General features: G+C 33.6%; 2 protein-coding genes across 2 annotated transcripts in view; one reads left to right on the forward strand and one right to left on the reverse strand.

The window, feature by feature from the left end:
- LOC142350658 (uncharacterized) overlaps positions 1-16758 on the reverse strand; it is a 444386-nt gene that overhangs the window by 39360 nt on the left and 388268 nt on the right. The window lies entirely within an intron of this gene.
- LOC142351065 (uncharacterized) lies at positions 712-4868 on the forward strand. The gene is made up of 5 exons (XM_075403145.1): positions 712-896; positions 1996-2185; positions 3464-3605; positions 3898-4021; positions 4406-4868. Exons 1-5 carry the CDS (start codon positions 771-773, stop codon positions 4634-4636), a joined length of 813 nt encoding a protein of 270 aa, XP_075259260.1. The 5' UTR covers positions 712-770; the 3' UTR covers positions 4637-4868.

A 16758-nucleotide genomic window follows, 5' to 3' on the forward strand; every position in this document is an offset into this window, starting at 1 on the left:
TGAAATGCAATGCTGAAACATTGAACACTAGTTATGCAGAGGAAAAATGAAAGCGAACAGTTTAGAGAACACGCATTTATTTCACAAAAAAGATGTTTCCATTAAAATTTAAATACCACTTGGATTTTATTCAAGGAAAAACTTTCCGAGATCTTCTGGAATTTGACGAAGAAAGATACGGGACTTAATCTAACCCATATGCTCACAAAATTCTTTGAAATGACTAGGAAAACATAAATTCCTCAATTAGGAGAAAATGGATTCTGTCGGTTGAATAGAATCGAGAAAATGAATGTTATCTTTACAATTAGCGCCGTTGACAGACCAAAACAGTTAGAACAGTGAAATGGAAAAAGTGCGGATTATCAGCAATCAAACAAATTTGGCAACTTAAATTACTTCCAAAACCGCTTAAGAAATTCAGTAAATATATATTTAAGTCAAGTTTTGTTTCGAGGGGGCGTCAGCTATCGTTCGAGCATATTTTCATATTGCGAGCAGTGAACTTTCTTAAATTAAAATTTTATTATTTTTCTACGAGCTATCAATTAAAAGCTACGCGAAATTAATTTAATTTTACCAAACCTCATTAATTGGCGGTAATTGGAAACAAAGTACATATCCGATCAATAACCTCCCGTGTCATCTGGCGTATCTCAAATTCATAGTATATATACTCTCTAAATTTGTCAAAAATCATTAACTGCGATACAGACCTCATCAGATATACAACTTTGCTGTCCGGTGACATTTTCTAATTTGAGAAAAAAATGCTGCTTGATTTGTACATCGCCTGCATGTGTGTTGCAGTCGTACACACAGTTGCACAATTCCTTCCATCGCCACAGCCACATCTCTATCATAGGGCGGACCCAGTATGCACTGCAATATATCAGGTTCGTTTTCAAAATACTATCAGAACATTGAAATATTATATCAGTTTTAAAATTTTTAAAGTAAAAATGTTTTGATACTTTGTCGTTTCACACAAATCTATAACTATTTTAATTCTGCTCTTGTTTTGCTGATTACGCTTTGTCACTAAAAATCCAAATGATTTTCAGAGAGTTTTGCATTGTTTTCGAGAATTAATTTTTACTGGTATAAAAAGAATGTATCTCTGAATTTTTTAACTTATTGCTATTTTTTAATCGGTTGTCACAGATTAAAAAGAATATGTTTGCTTACAACAAGAGAATTAAAACATGTGATTTATAAGAGAAATAATATGGTTTGTAAAACTTGTAGCAATTGAATAATTAATTCGCCATTACAATAAATACTTAATTTAATATGCACTTAATGCAAAACTATTGTCACAGTACCATTTAGAAAAATCAGAAGATCAGAAATTATTCATGTATATTTTTATAAAACGCTGAAGCAGATATATCAGTGATTGCAAACCATTGTGTAATAAAATTAATATGCTTTCTGATAGAAAACAATATGCTCTCTAAAAGAAAAAGTGTTGGCATTCCTTCCGCAAAAATTAATCTCCGGACATAGCAAAAAAAGTTCAGAAGACAAGGTTTAAACCAAAATGAACTGTGTTTTTCATTTCTCTATTTCAAAGCTAATTATTGAAAAGCACTTCAGCTATAAAACCCGAAAATCCTTCAATATTCTAATCAATTAATCACAAAACAGAACCATCATCATTCGGAAAACTTTCACAAGATTCATCTCTAATTTCGCTTAATATAGATCTAAAGCAGAAAGCTCAAACCAATTGAATAGTACTTGAAATTATGTTCATAAATTTATCAACTCCAAAAAGTTACATTGCCAATAATCATTTTTAACAAGACTTTTTTTAAAAAAAAAACTGAAGCACAGAAAATGAAGGAGACATGAAAACTAAACACGCTCTGATAGACGCAAAGCCAAGAAACCGAAAATTTTTACTTTATTAATAATTGGAGCAAGAAAAACATTAGCCACAAAATTGATGATCGATCATCTGTACAATTAATTCTATTTCTGCTCTGTTAGGAGGACCACTCCACGAGTGCCGAGATTGAGTATCCGCTATTGAACCAGACAATTCCAACGGCGTGGGAGCCGAGTGGAGACAAAGTGGGGTACACAGAACACAACAGATTTGCCCAAGTCATTCTCTGCAACCTAAACAAAAAGAGACAAGATGCCTTTATTCCACCTCTGCAGTGGCATTATGGACTGTGTAAGTTGATGCATTTTGAGGCAACCAAAAATCGGAGGACAAAAATGATGCTTTCAGTTTTATATCTTGAAAAAAGGTCTGTCATATAAAACCGGATATCATTGTCAAGATATGTTAAGAACCTACAATATCTTTTCAATTGTTTACTGAAACAAAGAAGATAAAATAATTCATTTCTTTCGCCCGAAGAGAGCTTCAGAAATAGATGGTTCTTTGAAGGTTTCTTGCAATTAATATGAGCTTTATGCTGATTTGGAGGTTTTTCAGCTACTTTGCTAGTTTTAGGCAACTGTGTGCAATTTTTGGCAAATTGTTTACTACCTTAAGTTAAAATTTAAACAATTTTTGATACATATGAAATTTTAGACACTAGGTGATCGTGGTTTTGTTTGTAGAAAACAATTTTTTGTTGAGAAATATGACAAAAATCGCCCAATCATAAACCTTTTCTCTTGAAATTTTTAGTTTTTCCACAGTCTTAGACTCGTTTTCGCAGCCTATTATGATTTGTCCAATTTTCATAATTAAATTGTCTTTTAATGGCAAAAAAATCAGAAAGCCTTAAATTATGTAGCAATGTAGTACGTAAAAATGTTGTTCTTGTGTTCAAAACTAGAGAATTAGGCAAGTATTCCATGTCGTTTCTGAATTTTGTATACGGAAACGAAAAGTTGTCATGTTGAATTTATCTTGTATACACAAAATTCAGAGAAAAACATGGACTAAGTGCCTAATTCTCTAAGAATGAATAAAAGGACAAAATGATTTAACGTATTCCTGGTTATTTTGCTGAGGTTCTATCTAACCATACAAAGGTCATGAATGGTTTTTATTAATCGTACAAGGACCATAATTGACTCTTAGGTATCATAGAAAAATCATATATGAATCTTAATAATCGTTGGAAGATCATGCTAAGAAATTTTCTATGTCTTATAGGCACTCATAAATGCTCTTTGTATGATTACCAAGAATGTTCATGCCGGCTACGTGTCCTTATATTTTATTATTATGCAATTATGTTTTATAAATAAATGATTATGAAATTGGCTGTTTTTTTGTTTCATTTGTTGTTTCATGAGTTGCTCCACTAGATATCATGTTTCTAAAGGGTGGAGTGTTCCCGCGAATTTGAGTTGAAGCTGTGTCTGAAAATTTTCCAGCTGTGCTCTCTGCTTTGGAGTTGAAGTTAATCACAATGAAAAATGCAAATTATATGGATGAATAGAACTGATGGTCAGTGAAAAGTAGTTATTTCTCTTTCTTTTTCATTTCCAGCATACAAGGCAAGGACCCATAACAAATGCACTTCTCCGATATGGGGTAACTATCATTACGGTTTTGAGCTTGAGAAGTTGACGGCGAACAAGCTGAGCAGCACTTACTATGAGGGCGACGGCTGGGACTATGTGGAAGAATGGTAAGGTTCATGAATTTTGGCTCTCAATACAAATAAAGCAAGATTGAAAGAGTTTTTTCCATGCTTCAAGTGTGGGTCGAATATGTTATGGTTCGCTTTTTGCTGTGTTTTCAAAACAAAAAGTCACAAAAATGCTATTGAAAAGACTACAAGATACGATTTTTTAACAAAATCAAAATTTTCCACTCCATCGCCTATCAACAATTAACATTTTAAAATATTCATCATATCTGACATTATTAATAACTTGCTGACAAACTTGCATTCATTTTGCGACTTGTAATTTTTTCAGGTACGGCAGACTTAAATACTATCAATATCCTGTCAACAACGCCACCCTCCAACCCGACTATTTCGACGATTGTCCTCGCCGGCCCTATAATAGAGAAATAAAGAGTTCAAAACCATTTACTATAGTAAGAAAATTTTTCCAATTTTTCTGAATCTTGGAGTTGGAAAACCTTATTGATTTGGGTGAATGGTCAAGTTGAATACCCGAATGATGCTTAATTATTTGGATCCTATTACAAGAAGTCTGCTCCAGTACGATTACATAAACTGATTGAATAATAGACAGTATATTTAGAAAAATATTTATTAAAAAAATTGCCAGCCCAGCATTCTAGGCTACCAAAAATCTTTCAAAGGAAATTAATAGTCAAATATTTTATATCTTTTGTTCCATGCTGTCTACTAAAAATTTTCATCATTCATGCTCAAATTTAATGTAAAATTATTATTAAAAAACAATTATATAAAGCAAAACAATAACAATTTAATGTAAGCATCTTTCTGTTTAGATGATGTGGCAATGGGCTTTCTTCGTGGGCTGTGCCCCTGTTACTTGCACATCTGTGTCCAAACTCAATTGTTACTTCACCTCCTACCTGGGATACCCTATTCACACATCTGATTACAGTGCTGGTTTCGACGGATACGCGTTCTTCAGGTTCAGCCGGGATATCATTGACGCCTCGCACCCGGAGTGGAATGGCCTGCCAATTTGCTATACGCCACCACATATCATGTGAAATCTGGTGCAATACGCTCAGTGCGAGAAATTGCCAATAATTATGATTATAATTTTATTTTATGACTTATATCAAATGCTAAACCAGTGAAACGAAACATGACAATTAATGCTAGATCTTAAAAACTATAGATACCTCATGAAGAATATTGTTCTGCCTTCGACAAAGTTCTATAAAAGATGCAGAAGCCGTCGTCCTGACACAATATTCAAAAAATATACATTTGAATAAATTCTATTTTTTTTGTGCTGAAGTTTCGGAGAAAGGTTTTATCTTTCGTTTCACTGATGATATTGCCCGGGCCGAGGAATTTGGCCAAAATTATGTAAGATCAGCGGCAACTAGCGTTGACAAGTCGGAAAATTCATCGCAATTTTCTTACATAATTTTGCGTTGAATGCGTTGAATTTGAAGACAAAAATTCAACGCATTCAACGCAAAATTATGTAAGAAATGGCGGTGAATTTTCCACCTTGTCAACGCTAGTTGCCGCTGATCTTACATATTTAGCGTTGAATTTAGCGTAGATCTTACATATTTAGCGTAGAATTTAGCGTAGATCTTACATAATTAGCGTTGAATTTAGCGTAGATCTTACATATTTTTGCGTTGAATTTAGCGTTGATCTTACATATTTAGCGTAGAATTTAGCGTAGATCTTACATAATTAGCGTTGAATTTAGCGTAGATCTTACATATTTTTGCGTTGAATTTAGCGTTGATCTTACAAAAAATCAACGCGTAGAACTCTGGGTATGGGACTCGAACCAATGACCTGTTTACTTGTCGCCTCTTCTACCATTGCGCCACCGTACCTTGGTTTCCTTAAGAGCCGCAATCCTTATAAAGCATAGATCTTACATATTTTGCGTTGAAATTAGCGTAGATCTCTCATATTTTGCGTTGATTTTAGCGTAGATCTTACATATATTGCATTGAATTAAGGGTAGAACTTGCATATATTTCGTTGAATTTAGCCTATAAAACAGCACTAAAAAAGTTTTTTTCTGACTTCTTGTTTCTCACCTTAGGAGTATAGGGTTCGAAATAGTGAAAAAATTAATTTTTCGAAAAAAAACTTGAAAAAATTTTGAAATCGTAAAATGGTCTGAAACGGATTTTGCACTTTGAAAAAGCACTAAAAAGTGATTTTTCTCACCTGTGCAGTATAGGGTCGAAACACGAAACAGTTAAAAAATTGACTTTTTGAAAAAAAAACTTGAAAAATTTGAAATCGTAAAATGCTCTAAATTGAATTTTTCACTATAAAAGAGCATTAAAAATGATTTTTCTCTGACTTCACGTTTCTCACCTTTTCAGCATAGGGGTCGAAACAGTAAAAAAATTGATTTTTCGAAAAAAAACTTGAAAAAGTATTGAAATCGTAAAATGGTCTGAAACGGATTTTGCACTTTGAAAGAGCACTAAAAAGTGATTTTTCTCACCTGTGCAGTATAGGGTCGAAACACGAAACAGTTAAAAAATTGACTTTTTGAAAAAAAACTTGAAAAATTTTGAAATCGTAAAATGATCTCAAATGGATTTTGCACTATAAAAGAGCACAAAAAGTGGTTTTTTGCTGACTTTGCTTTTCTCACCTGTGAAGTATAGGTATCGAAACAGTGAAAAAACTGACTTTTTGAAAAAAAAAACTTGAAAAACTTTTGAAATCATAAAGTGGTCTGAAACGGAATTCAAAAAGTTCAACCTTAATTTTGTAAGATCTACGCCAAAACTCTACGCAAAAATATATAAGATTGGCGTTGAATGCGTTGAATTTATGTAAAATCTACGCTAAATTCAACGCTAAATATGTAAGATCTACGCTAAAATTCAACCCAAAATATGTAAGATTGGCGTTGAATGCGTTGAAATTATGTAAGACCTACGCTAATTTCAACGCTAAATATGTAAGATCAACACTAAATTCAACGCAAAAATATGTAAGACCTACGCTAAATTCAACGCTAAATATGTAGGATCTATGCTAAAATTCAACGCTAAATATGTAAGATCTACGCCAAAATTCACCGCAAAATTATGTAAGATTGGCGTTGAATGCGTTGAATTTATTTAAGATCTACGCTAAATTCAACGCTAAATATGTAAGATCTACGCTAAAACTCAACGCTAAATATGTAAGATCTACGCCAAATTTCAACGCAAAATATATAAGATTGTCGTGGCGTGGAATGCGTTGAATTTTTGTAAGATGTACGCTAAATTCAACGCTAAATATGTAAGAGCTACGCTAAATTCAACGCTAAATATGTAAGATCTACGCTAAAATTCAACGCTAAATATGTAAGATCTACGCCAAAACTCAATGCAAAATTATGTAAGATCTACGCTAAAATTCAACGCTAAATATGTAAGATCTACGCTAAAATTCAACGCTAAATATGTAAGATCTACACCAAAATTCAACGCAAAATTATGTAAGATTGGCGTTGAATGCGTTGAATTTATGTAAGATCTACGCTAAATTCAACGCTAAATATGTAATATCTACGCAAAAAATCAATGCTAAATATGTAAGATCTACGCCAAATTTCAACGCAAAATATGTAAGATTGGCGTTGAATGCGTTGAATTTATGTAAGATCTACGCTAAATTCAACGCTAAATATGTAAGATCTAGGCTAAAATTCAACGCTAAATATGTAAGATCTACGCCAAAATTCAGCGCAAAATTATGTAAGATTAGCGTTGAATGCGTTGAATTTATGTAAGATCTACGCTAAATTCAACGCTAAATATGTAAGATCTACTTTAAAATTCAACGCTAAATATGTAAGATCTACGCCAAAATTCAACGCAAAATTATGTAAGATTAGCGTTGAATGCGTTGAATTTATGTAAGATCTACGCTAAAGTTCAACGCTAAATATGTAAGATCTACGCCAAAATTCAACGCAAAATTATGTAAGATTAGCGTTGAAAGCGTTGAATTTATGTAAGATCTACGCTAAATTCAACGCTAAATATGTAAGATCTACTTTAAAATTCAACGCTAAATATGTAAGATCTACGCCAAAATTCAACGCAAAATTATGTAAGATTAGCGTTGAATGCGTTGAATATATGTAAGATCTACGGTAAATTCAACGCTAAATATGTAAGATCTCCGCCAAAATTCAACGCAAAATTATGTAAGATTAGCGTTGAATGCGTTGAATTTATGTAAGATCTACGCTAAATTCAACGCTAAATATGTAAGATCTACTTTAAAATTCAACGCTAAATATGTAAGATCTACGCCAAAATTCAACGCAAAATTATGTAAGATTAGCGTTGAATGCGTTGAATTTATGTAAGATCTACGCTAAAATTCAACGCTAAATATGTAAGATCTACGCCAAAATTCAACGCAAAATTATGTAAGATTAGCGTTGAATGCGTTGAATTTATGTAAGATCTACGCTAAATTCAACGCTAAATATGTAAGATCTACGCTAAAAATCAACGCTAAATATGTAAGATCTACGCCAAAATTCAACGCAAAATTATGTAAGATTGGCGTTGAATGCGTTGAATTTATGTAAGATGTACGCTAAATTCAACGCTAAATATGTAAGATCTACGCTAAAATTCAACGCTAAATATGTAAGATCTACGCCAAAATTCAACGCATAATTATGTAAGATTAGCGTTGAATGCGTTGAATTTATGTAAGATCTACGCTAAAATTCAACGCTAAATATGTAAGATCTACGTCAAAATTCAACGCAAAAATATGTAAGATTAGCGTTGAATGCGTTGAATTTATGTAAGATCTACGCTAAATTCAACGCTAAATATGTAAGATCTACGCTAAAAATCAACGCTAAATATGTAAGATCTACGCCAAAATTCAACGCAAAATTATGTAAGATTAGCGTTGAATGCGTTGAATTTATGTAAGATCTACGCTTAAGCGTAGATCTTACATAAATTCTACGCATTCAACGCCAATCTTACATAATTTTGCGTTTTTTAGCGTTGACACCTCGACCCGGGTGAAGATGTATTGACAATTCTGCATCATGATTAGGGCTTCTTGGAAAAATAATTGTGGTGATGGTCAAAATGTTGATGTAATAAAATTGGTATCTTGGTTTCACAAAAATATGGTGAAAGATAATAAAACTTGAACGCAAAACTCTGTTTTCTTTTGATTATAGTGAATCCAACTTCAAAATTTTATGATTTTCGAGATGCAGTTAGTTGATCACCTTATTAACTTAACTCTAAAACTAACAAATATGGCACAAAGAAGAACTCTGCTATCTATAAGATAAAACTATGGTTGATGTCTAATTATTAATTACAATGATAATTTTGTTTTTGTAAAAAATTTGCCGTAAAAAGATATGCTTACGTTACTGATAATATTTGTAAGCAAATAACAAGCAACAAAAACGAATTAATAAAAATAAAAGCAAAAATAATGTTTAATCAGAAACAGTTGGAGATGTGACTTTTTTTAAAAAAAACAGTATTAAGTAAAACAAGCTAAATGAGAATTAACAATAATAAAATAATATTAATAATAATAATAATAATAATAATAATAATAATAATAATAATAATAATAATAAAATAATAATAATAATAATAATAATAATAATAATAATAATAATAATAATAATAGTAATATTAATAATAATAAAAATAATAATAATAATAATAATAATAATAATAATAATATTAATAATAATAATAATAAAAAGAATAATAATAATAATAATAAAAATAACAATAACAGTAGTAATAATATTATTAATAATAATAACAATAATAAAAGTAAAAATGATAGAATTAATAAAAATAATAATAATAGTAGTAGTAATAATAATAATAGTAATAATAATGATAATAATAATAATAAAAATAATAACAATAGTAACAATAATAACAATTTCAAAACAATAACAACAAAAAAAATCAGTACAATTGTTATCATTGTTATAACAATTATAGTAATAATATAATCAAAAACACTAAAATGTTTATCCCTAAAAAACTAAATTCATTATAGCAAGAAGAGGAATAATCAAAATATCTGAAAATAACACCATAAAACTTTTTTCCTGAGGATGCATCATACGTTATAAACGTATGATGCGCCCTAATTGGTAAAGGAGTTACAATTATAAAACTTTTGAGCTGATAGGACCAGAAGAATAACTAACGCTAATATCATCCAAAGAATTTTTCAGTTTTTCCATTCAAATATCCGAGGCAGATGAATTATTAAGCAACTTCTTCTTATCTATTGAAAAAAGCTACCAGAACCAACAAACTGTTCTTTTATTTCTTTAACAGTTAATGTTTATTACACCTTGCTGATCAAGCCTCAACTCTTTTCAGATCTGAGGTTAGGTGCAATTATGGAAAAACTGCAAAGTATTTGGTTTAAAAAACTGTTTTTTGGTTCAAGAGATTAGCAAATCATAAAGTAAACAAATTTTCGTGAATTTTTCAATTTTTCATATAATTTTGCTGTCCTGAAAAAAATTCTGAAATATTCAATAATCATTACCGCAAAAATTTCCCAAAAATTGATAGCACTTTTAAATTTGTATCAAGGGCTCTGGGGTCTCATCTTTTGGTAATCAAAAATCAGACGTTGAGAGCAGAGGTAACATAAAATCTAGGATGTCGAAGGAAACAAGCACAACTATTTTGGCCATTTAACTTCTCAAAATTTATTGGAAATCCATTCATCACCAATAAAATGCATTTCTCGTAAATGGTAGAGCGAGTCTCCTAAAAATTAACACTGATCATGACCCACTCATTGCAATAATCCAGAACTAAATTCAGGAGAAAACTGAAATTTTTGTTATTAGTGACAAGCTGCACTTGAATACCAAAGTGGGTGATAGCATTTTTTGTTATTGTTATTGGAGCATCGAACAGCGAAAACATTAAAAATTAGAGCCATCAAAACAATCAAGCAGCTTCTGATTAGTGTATGTTTCATATTAAATCTACACTCCAGTTAAAATCATGAGACTTTTCCAAATTTCTGCCTCACAAAATCAATTAAACAAATTATGCTCAAATAAAACTTCCAAAATGTTTGATTTTTTTAAATCCATCTGAGTGAGTTGAAAACATTAAATTTTTAAAGTACCCGAAGTTAACTCTCATAGCATTTCTTTAATGAATCATTATATCTCAAGTTTACTCAGCACTGAATCCCGTTATTTGCAGACTAAATAAATCTGATAGACTGAGCATTGAATCAGCATGATTTTAATGATGACGTTTTGAATGACGTTTTTCTGTATATGATAAGAAGGGGACTGCGGTTTATCTGAGTATGATGAGTCATACACTGTTATATGTCTGAGCATAATGAGAGATCCATTCTAGGATCACTAGCGTTCTGCTGTTTCACTGAGAAGTCTGACAAGTATCAAGCACCACTTTGATGTTGCACTTTGCGCATAGCAATTCCATAATCAATAAAGAAAATTTCAAAAATCCACGTTGTGTTTATAATGGCCGCCCCTAGAAACCAGCCTTCTTCTTCTAAATGGTGCATTTAGGTCTTTGGCGTGAAAGCGGTGCAGATTGACGGTGGTCGGTGGAGGTCGGTGGCGGAGGTCGGTGGCGGAAGTGGGTGGCGGTGGTCGGTGGTAGAGGTCGATGGAGATCGGTGGAGGTCGATGGAGGTAGAAGGGGTTGGAGGTCGATGTGCGAGTCAAAATTAGTTGAGGTGTAGTAATAGTAGAAGCAGTAGTAGTACAAGATTCGACCGTGGTGTGTCAATCCCAGTGTTTTTCAGTCTCTTTCAGTTTATCTTTCTCCAGAGTGAATAGTAGACTCAATGGTCTTTATATGGTGTGTATTGTAGATTTGATTGAAGGTTGTTTTGTTCCCTTGTTGTTAACTGATTACGTTTTTTGATTGAGTTGTTGCGAATATCTTTGTTTATTGAAATGGCCGATATCACTAGAGTATTTGAATAAAAAACGAAGGGCGCCAAATGAGAATATAAATTGTAATCGTGCGGTGAATGTGAGTGAGCGGCAAATGAAGAGTTATAAATGCGTGTATTGTATCTATGTGTCACGTGCACAATATCTCACTGCGCGCCACATTTCAAGGATTCAGGAAGACAGAATTGCGAGCTCTGCAGTCTCAAAACAATTTATTCCTCAAATTTAAAGCGCCATTATCAGAGATATCACAACAACAAAGTAACTCTCATCGAAGTTGGATTGGTCAAATTTGTCCTCACTTTTCAATCAGTAATCGTCGGTCTTCATTATTATAGTTTGATTGTTGCCTTGTTGTAGTTTTTTGATTTAGTGTTTTGTTTATTGTTTCTGATGTTGCCCATGTCGAGGTGGCCAGACCGAAGTGACCCCTGATCAGACGAGTTTCGAGCGCACACATGTTCCGGGTGCGCTCGAATTACATGGTCTGGAAAAGGCTTCGAGCGCACTTTTGTCTGGACAATGGTCTGGATCTTGCCTGTTCAAAGGTCACGTCGGTCTGGGACGGTCTGACCAGAGGCAGTTTTGAGCGCCAACTTGTCTGATCAGAGGCCAATTCGAGAGCACACTAGTCTGACCAGAGACCAATTTGAGCGAATTTTTTTCAAGCTTTTTTTTGTTTGCATACTAACTTTTGTTGTCTCTGGTAAGAGTCAACAATAAAACAGCATTCTGATCAGAACTTCATCTGAAAATCTGATGAGTTTGATCAGAACCAAGAGGTCCAGCTGATAACAACTGCCGATCCCCTCAAGATAAGATCTTGAATCAAAGTAGATCAAGACGTTTTTATGCCAAGCTGTCTAAGTTCATTTATTCAGTTAAAAGCATAAATAAATGGCATACTCAGTAATTTTTTTGATCAATTTTTTCGATTTATTTTCATTAGCAATACTTTCAGGATTGGTTTTTTGTTAGTTGAATATAAGATTGATAAAATGATAGATTAAATGAATATATTATAACGATATTGAGAGATTTGTTCATGTTCAATTCATTCTCTGATGAGACGATTTCGAACGCACTTTAGTCTAAACAGAGGCAAATTCGAGCGCACTTTTGTCTGATCAGATGTGATTTCGAGCGCACTCTAGTCTGGACAATGGTCTGGAAATCGTCTGGACAATGGTCTGGAACTTGTCTGATCAGGGGTCACTTCGGTCTGCAACTCGTCTGATCAGAGGCGGCTTCGAGCGCACTTCGAGCGCACAATTGTCTTCGAACGCATACTCGTCTGATCAGAGGTCACTTCGGTCTGGGACGGTCTGATCAAAGGTCCCACTTGTCTGGGACGGTCTGATCAGAGGCGATTTCGAGCGCGACCTCAACCTGGGTGTTGCTGATTTCGCTTTGTTTTTGATGTATGTTAATCGTGTATTACTTATGTATGTTACTTCGTCTGTTTTTGCTCATCTGTTACTGGCTTATTCTTTTGTGTTACTTTGATACCCAATTAACCGGTCGAGTTTATTATTTGAGAACTCTTCACAACAGAGAAGCTGATAGAGTACTGGATCTATGCCACACATTTGCAACACACTTTAGCAGTAACCACAATGCTCTTTCCCAGATGTTGCTGGTGAAGAAAAACCTAATTATGAAGAAAACAATCCGCTGAACTCAATGCTGAAAATGACTTTGCCTTTGTGACCCTTCCTAGTGCTTATGGCATTGAGGCTTTTATTCGATGCACGCTGTTCATATGCATGGCTTTTTAATTATGCGCGGAACGGATCTCAATCCTGTAGTTGTGGCAAACAATAATTTTTGTTTCAGTGGTTGCCTGAGGGGTTCATTACAAGAGCACTAAACATATTAAAAGAGAGAATTTTGATGATGAAAAATTATTTCAATTCAACCAATTTGGAGAAGGCTAGCGTCACATGGCGGCCTTGATATTAGGCGTTCTCGACGAATTCGTAAAAAAACTGATAGCTTGTTTTGTATTTAAATGATTGTTTTTGAAAGTTTTTCTGTAGCCCAATTGTATAATATTTTGCTTTTATGTGCCACGATATACAACTTTTTGTAGCTAGAATAATATACATTACTCCAACTAGTTTTTTTTCAAAAACGATATCTGACAATAAGGCTAAATGATGAAACAGCCCTGGTTTATATGTAACTAGCCGTTGAATTTCATGTGGAGCTATTGACATAGCCCGGGAGTTATTGCAAGTCAAGGCAGATAAAAAATGTGTCTGATCAGACCTACTTGGAATGCATAGGCATCATTTAGAACTTGCAGCACAAAGGTGATACAAAGTGTTTTGTGAAAGACATGCTTAACGATCTTTTTAACGAATGTTGATCCTTTTGCAGGTCATTTCTATCCACGATTCTCTCTCAATCAGATTTTTTTAGTTCTGGATCTGCCCGTGACTGGATATGTTTGTTTCCTTTTGAAAAGTTTGTCTGCCGGCGCTTTTGCTTATTTCAGTCGTCTGAATCAAATGTCTGGTCCACCTGGTTATAAAAAGCAGGGAGTCTCTTTGATACACGTAGAGACCGTTTTTGATCTCCTGGAGGCTGAATATTTACCTTTAAAACGATTCGCCGCTGCCAGAACAAAGTCAGGGTTGATGGAGGTCGGTGGATGATGCTAGAGTGTTGTGATGAGTTGCGGCTGCCAGAACAAACAGTGGAGGTCAGTGGAGTTCGGTGAGGTCGGTGGATGTCGTTTAAAATTCTAAACTGATTCAAACTGTATTAAATAAACTCAGTATCAAAATGATTCAATTTATTGAATTCTTCATTAATTCCTTCATTTGTTTTACACCTCTTTGTTAATTCTGCATGTTTTGTTAACTCTCCACGCTTTGTTACTTCTGCAATTAATTTTTGCCAACTTTGTGTTTCCACTATGAGCCATCCACACATCCACTTTATTTACACAGCCAATTGAAAGCCTCTTAAGCAAATAAATTGTAAGGTAAATTTGAGTAAATTTCCGCGCTTAAAATAGAAGCGCTTGAGTTTGCCGCCTTGAGTCACTTTGTAGAACAGTAAAACACATGTAGATCGAGTGCTAGATAAGCAGTAGAATTCATGTCATCCTATTTAGATGAAGAGCAGAATTTTTTTCATCCTATTCAGATGAACCGCAGAATATTTTTCATCAAGTTCAGACGAACAGCAGATTATTTTTCAGTCTGTTCAGAGTAACAGCAGAATATTTTTCATCTTGTTCAGAGTAACAGCAGAATTTTTTTTCATGCTGTCAAATAATCACCAGAATTGTTGATAGAAGCTCATAATAAACATTCTATAATATGCCATGACCAGTGTTTTGTGCATTTTTTGAAAGATCCATGATTCAGTTCTGAAGTGTAATGACTTGTATGTCCTGGTAAATTAAACTGCAAAACCCTCACACATGAGATACCATCTACGGTTCATGATTAGCCTCGCACCATAGTTATCGTAGAATCGTGTTAGAAATGCCAATTATTAGTGAGATACGTCGTTATGATCTGATTGATAAAATTCTGCGCAATGGCTCGAACTGAACTATAATTATGAACTAAAATTTAAAAAATAAAAGGTCAGTAAGTAGTTGTAGTAATGATGATAGTCAGTGTCGTAGTAAGTGTGAAAGTAATCAGAGTCATCGATTCTCAAATGACTAGGTTCCGATTTTTTCAAATTATTTGGTGCTATTATGTTCACCACCTAGCCTTACGGATTTGTGCAGTTCTTTCCTTTTATGGCATTTGTTATAGCAACAAAATTAGTGTAAAAATCATCGCAAATTAGGTCACACACAAATTAATGAGTCAAGCGTGAAAAAATTCGTCGAGAAGTGGAATAGCAAAAAAGCTGCTGAATGAAAACACAAAAAGTTCTAGAAAAATTTTTCAAAAAAATACACAGAGCAAAAAAAACGAATAATATTATTGACTGGATAGTTTTTTTTGTGAATATCTTTTAGAAGTGGGAATATCTTTTAGAAACAGATGAAGCCATCAACAGTAGCGAAAACAATAATTCACGTGGACACCATCTTCGTGAAGTATCTTTGCTTTTCCCAGATGTGGAGCTGCGTTGCCCCAGTGTCTGGGTTACAACCAGTGTCGTGGTCACAGGGTCGCATTCAGTGTCGGGGGTCACGGGGTCACAGGGTCACGCCAGTGTCTGGGTTCAGGAGTGTCACAACCTGTGTCGGGGTCACAGGGTCACGCAGTGTCGGCGTTGCCACAGGGTAACAACCAACATAAATAGCCAAACTTGGGTGAAGAGGGTTGGGGAAAAAGATCCTGAGAACTATAATCAGACTGAATATTTTTTATTGGACTGAATAATATTTTTATTTGCTATTTTCATAGGCAATTCAGCGTTTACATGCTGAATTTTTTTCTGAGAACTTTTTTCTCAAGCTGATATTTTTTTTCTGAGCAGTAATGGCACAGTATGATTTTGGCATGCGGTTCAGAACAAATTCAGAATAACTAAGTTGTCCTGATTTTTTACTCATCCAATTTTTGACATGATCATGACACTTGACAGAGTAAAATGCACAACAAAAGTTACTATGATTCAGCGCTGAAAATAAATATGATCTCAGTCCGGGAATCTTAGAGGAGAATCTTTTCCAAAAATTTTCTTCTAACCTCTTCTTTTTTGGTAGCAGGCTTTTTTATGATCAAGTTTCACTTCAACGCAGTTTGATAGATCTAATTTGAGACTCTTGAAATTGTTTATTTATGCATACTTATTCGCTGCCATACAGTGAAATGCTTATGGAAAATATTTCCTGTAATTGACGCAAAAAGCATCTAGACAGATTACAAGTATGTTAAATTACTTTACCATAATAGAGTTTTGTCTTGAAAGAATCTTAAATAACAAAGTTCAGATAGAAACCAATCAGACTTTGTATGAGATATAGTAATTCTTCTGTCTTTTGGAAATTCAAGGAGCACTCTTATCTTGAGCTGTAGATATTTAATTACGTTGTTGTATTATCTCAATCTTACTAAAATTTCGATCTATGGGTGTCTCGATGGAATTTCTCCTTGGATTTCAATAGTTACACATCAAAGATCTACCCGACCGAGTTGGTGTCAAAAAACAATTCTTTTTTAGAAATAAAATTTGTTTCTAGTCTAAAAGTACAAGAGCTACTTAAGG

Source organism: Convolutriloba macropyga, chromosome 12 (assembly GCF_964194025.1).
Source record: "Convolutriloba macropyga chromosome 12, txConMacr16.3, whole genome shotgun sequence".
In the NCBI taxonomy this organism is placed as follows: Eukaryota; Metazoa; Xenacoelomorpha; order Acoela; family Convolutidae; genus Convolutriloba; species Convolutriloba macropyga.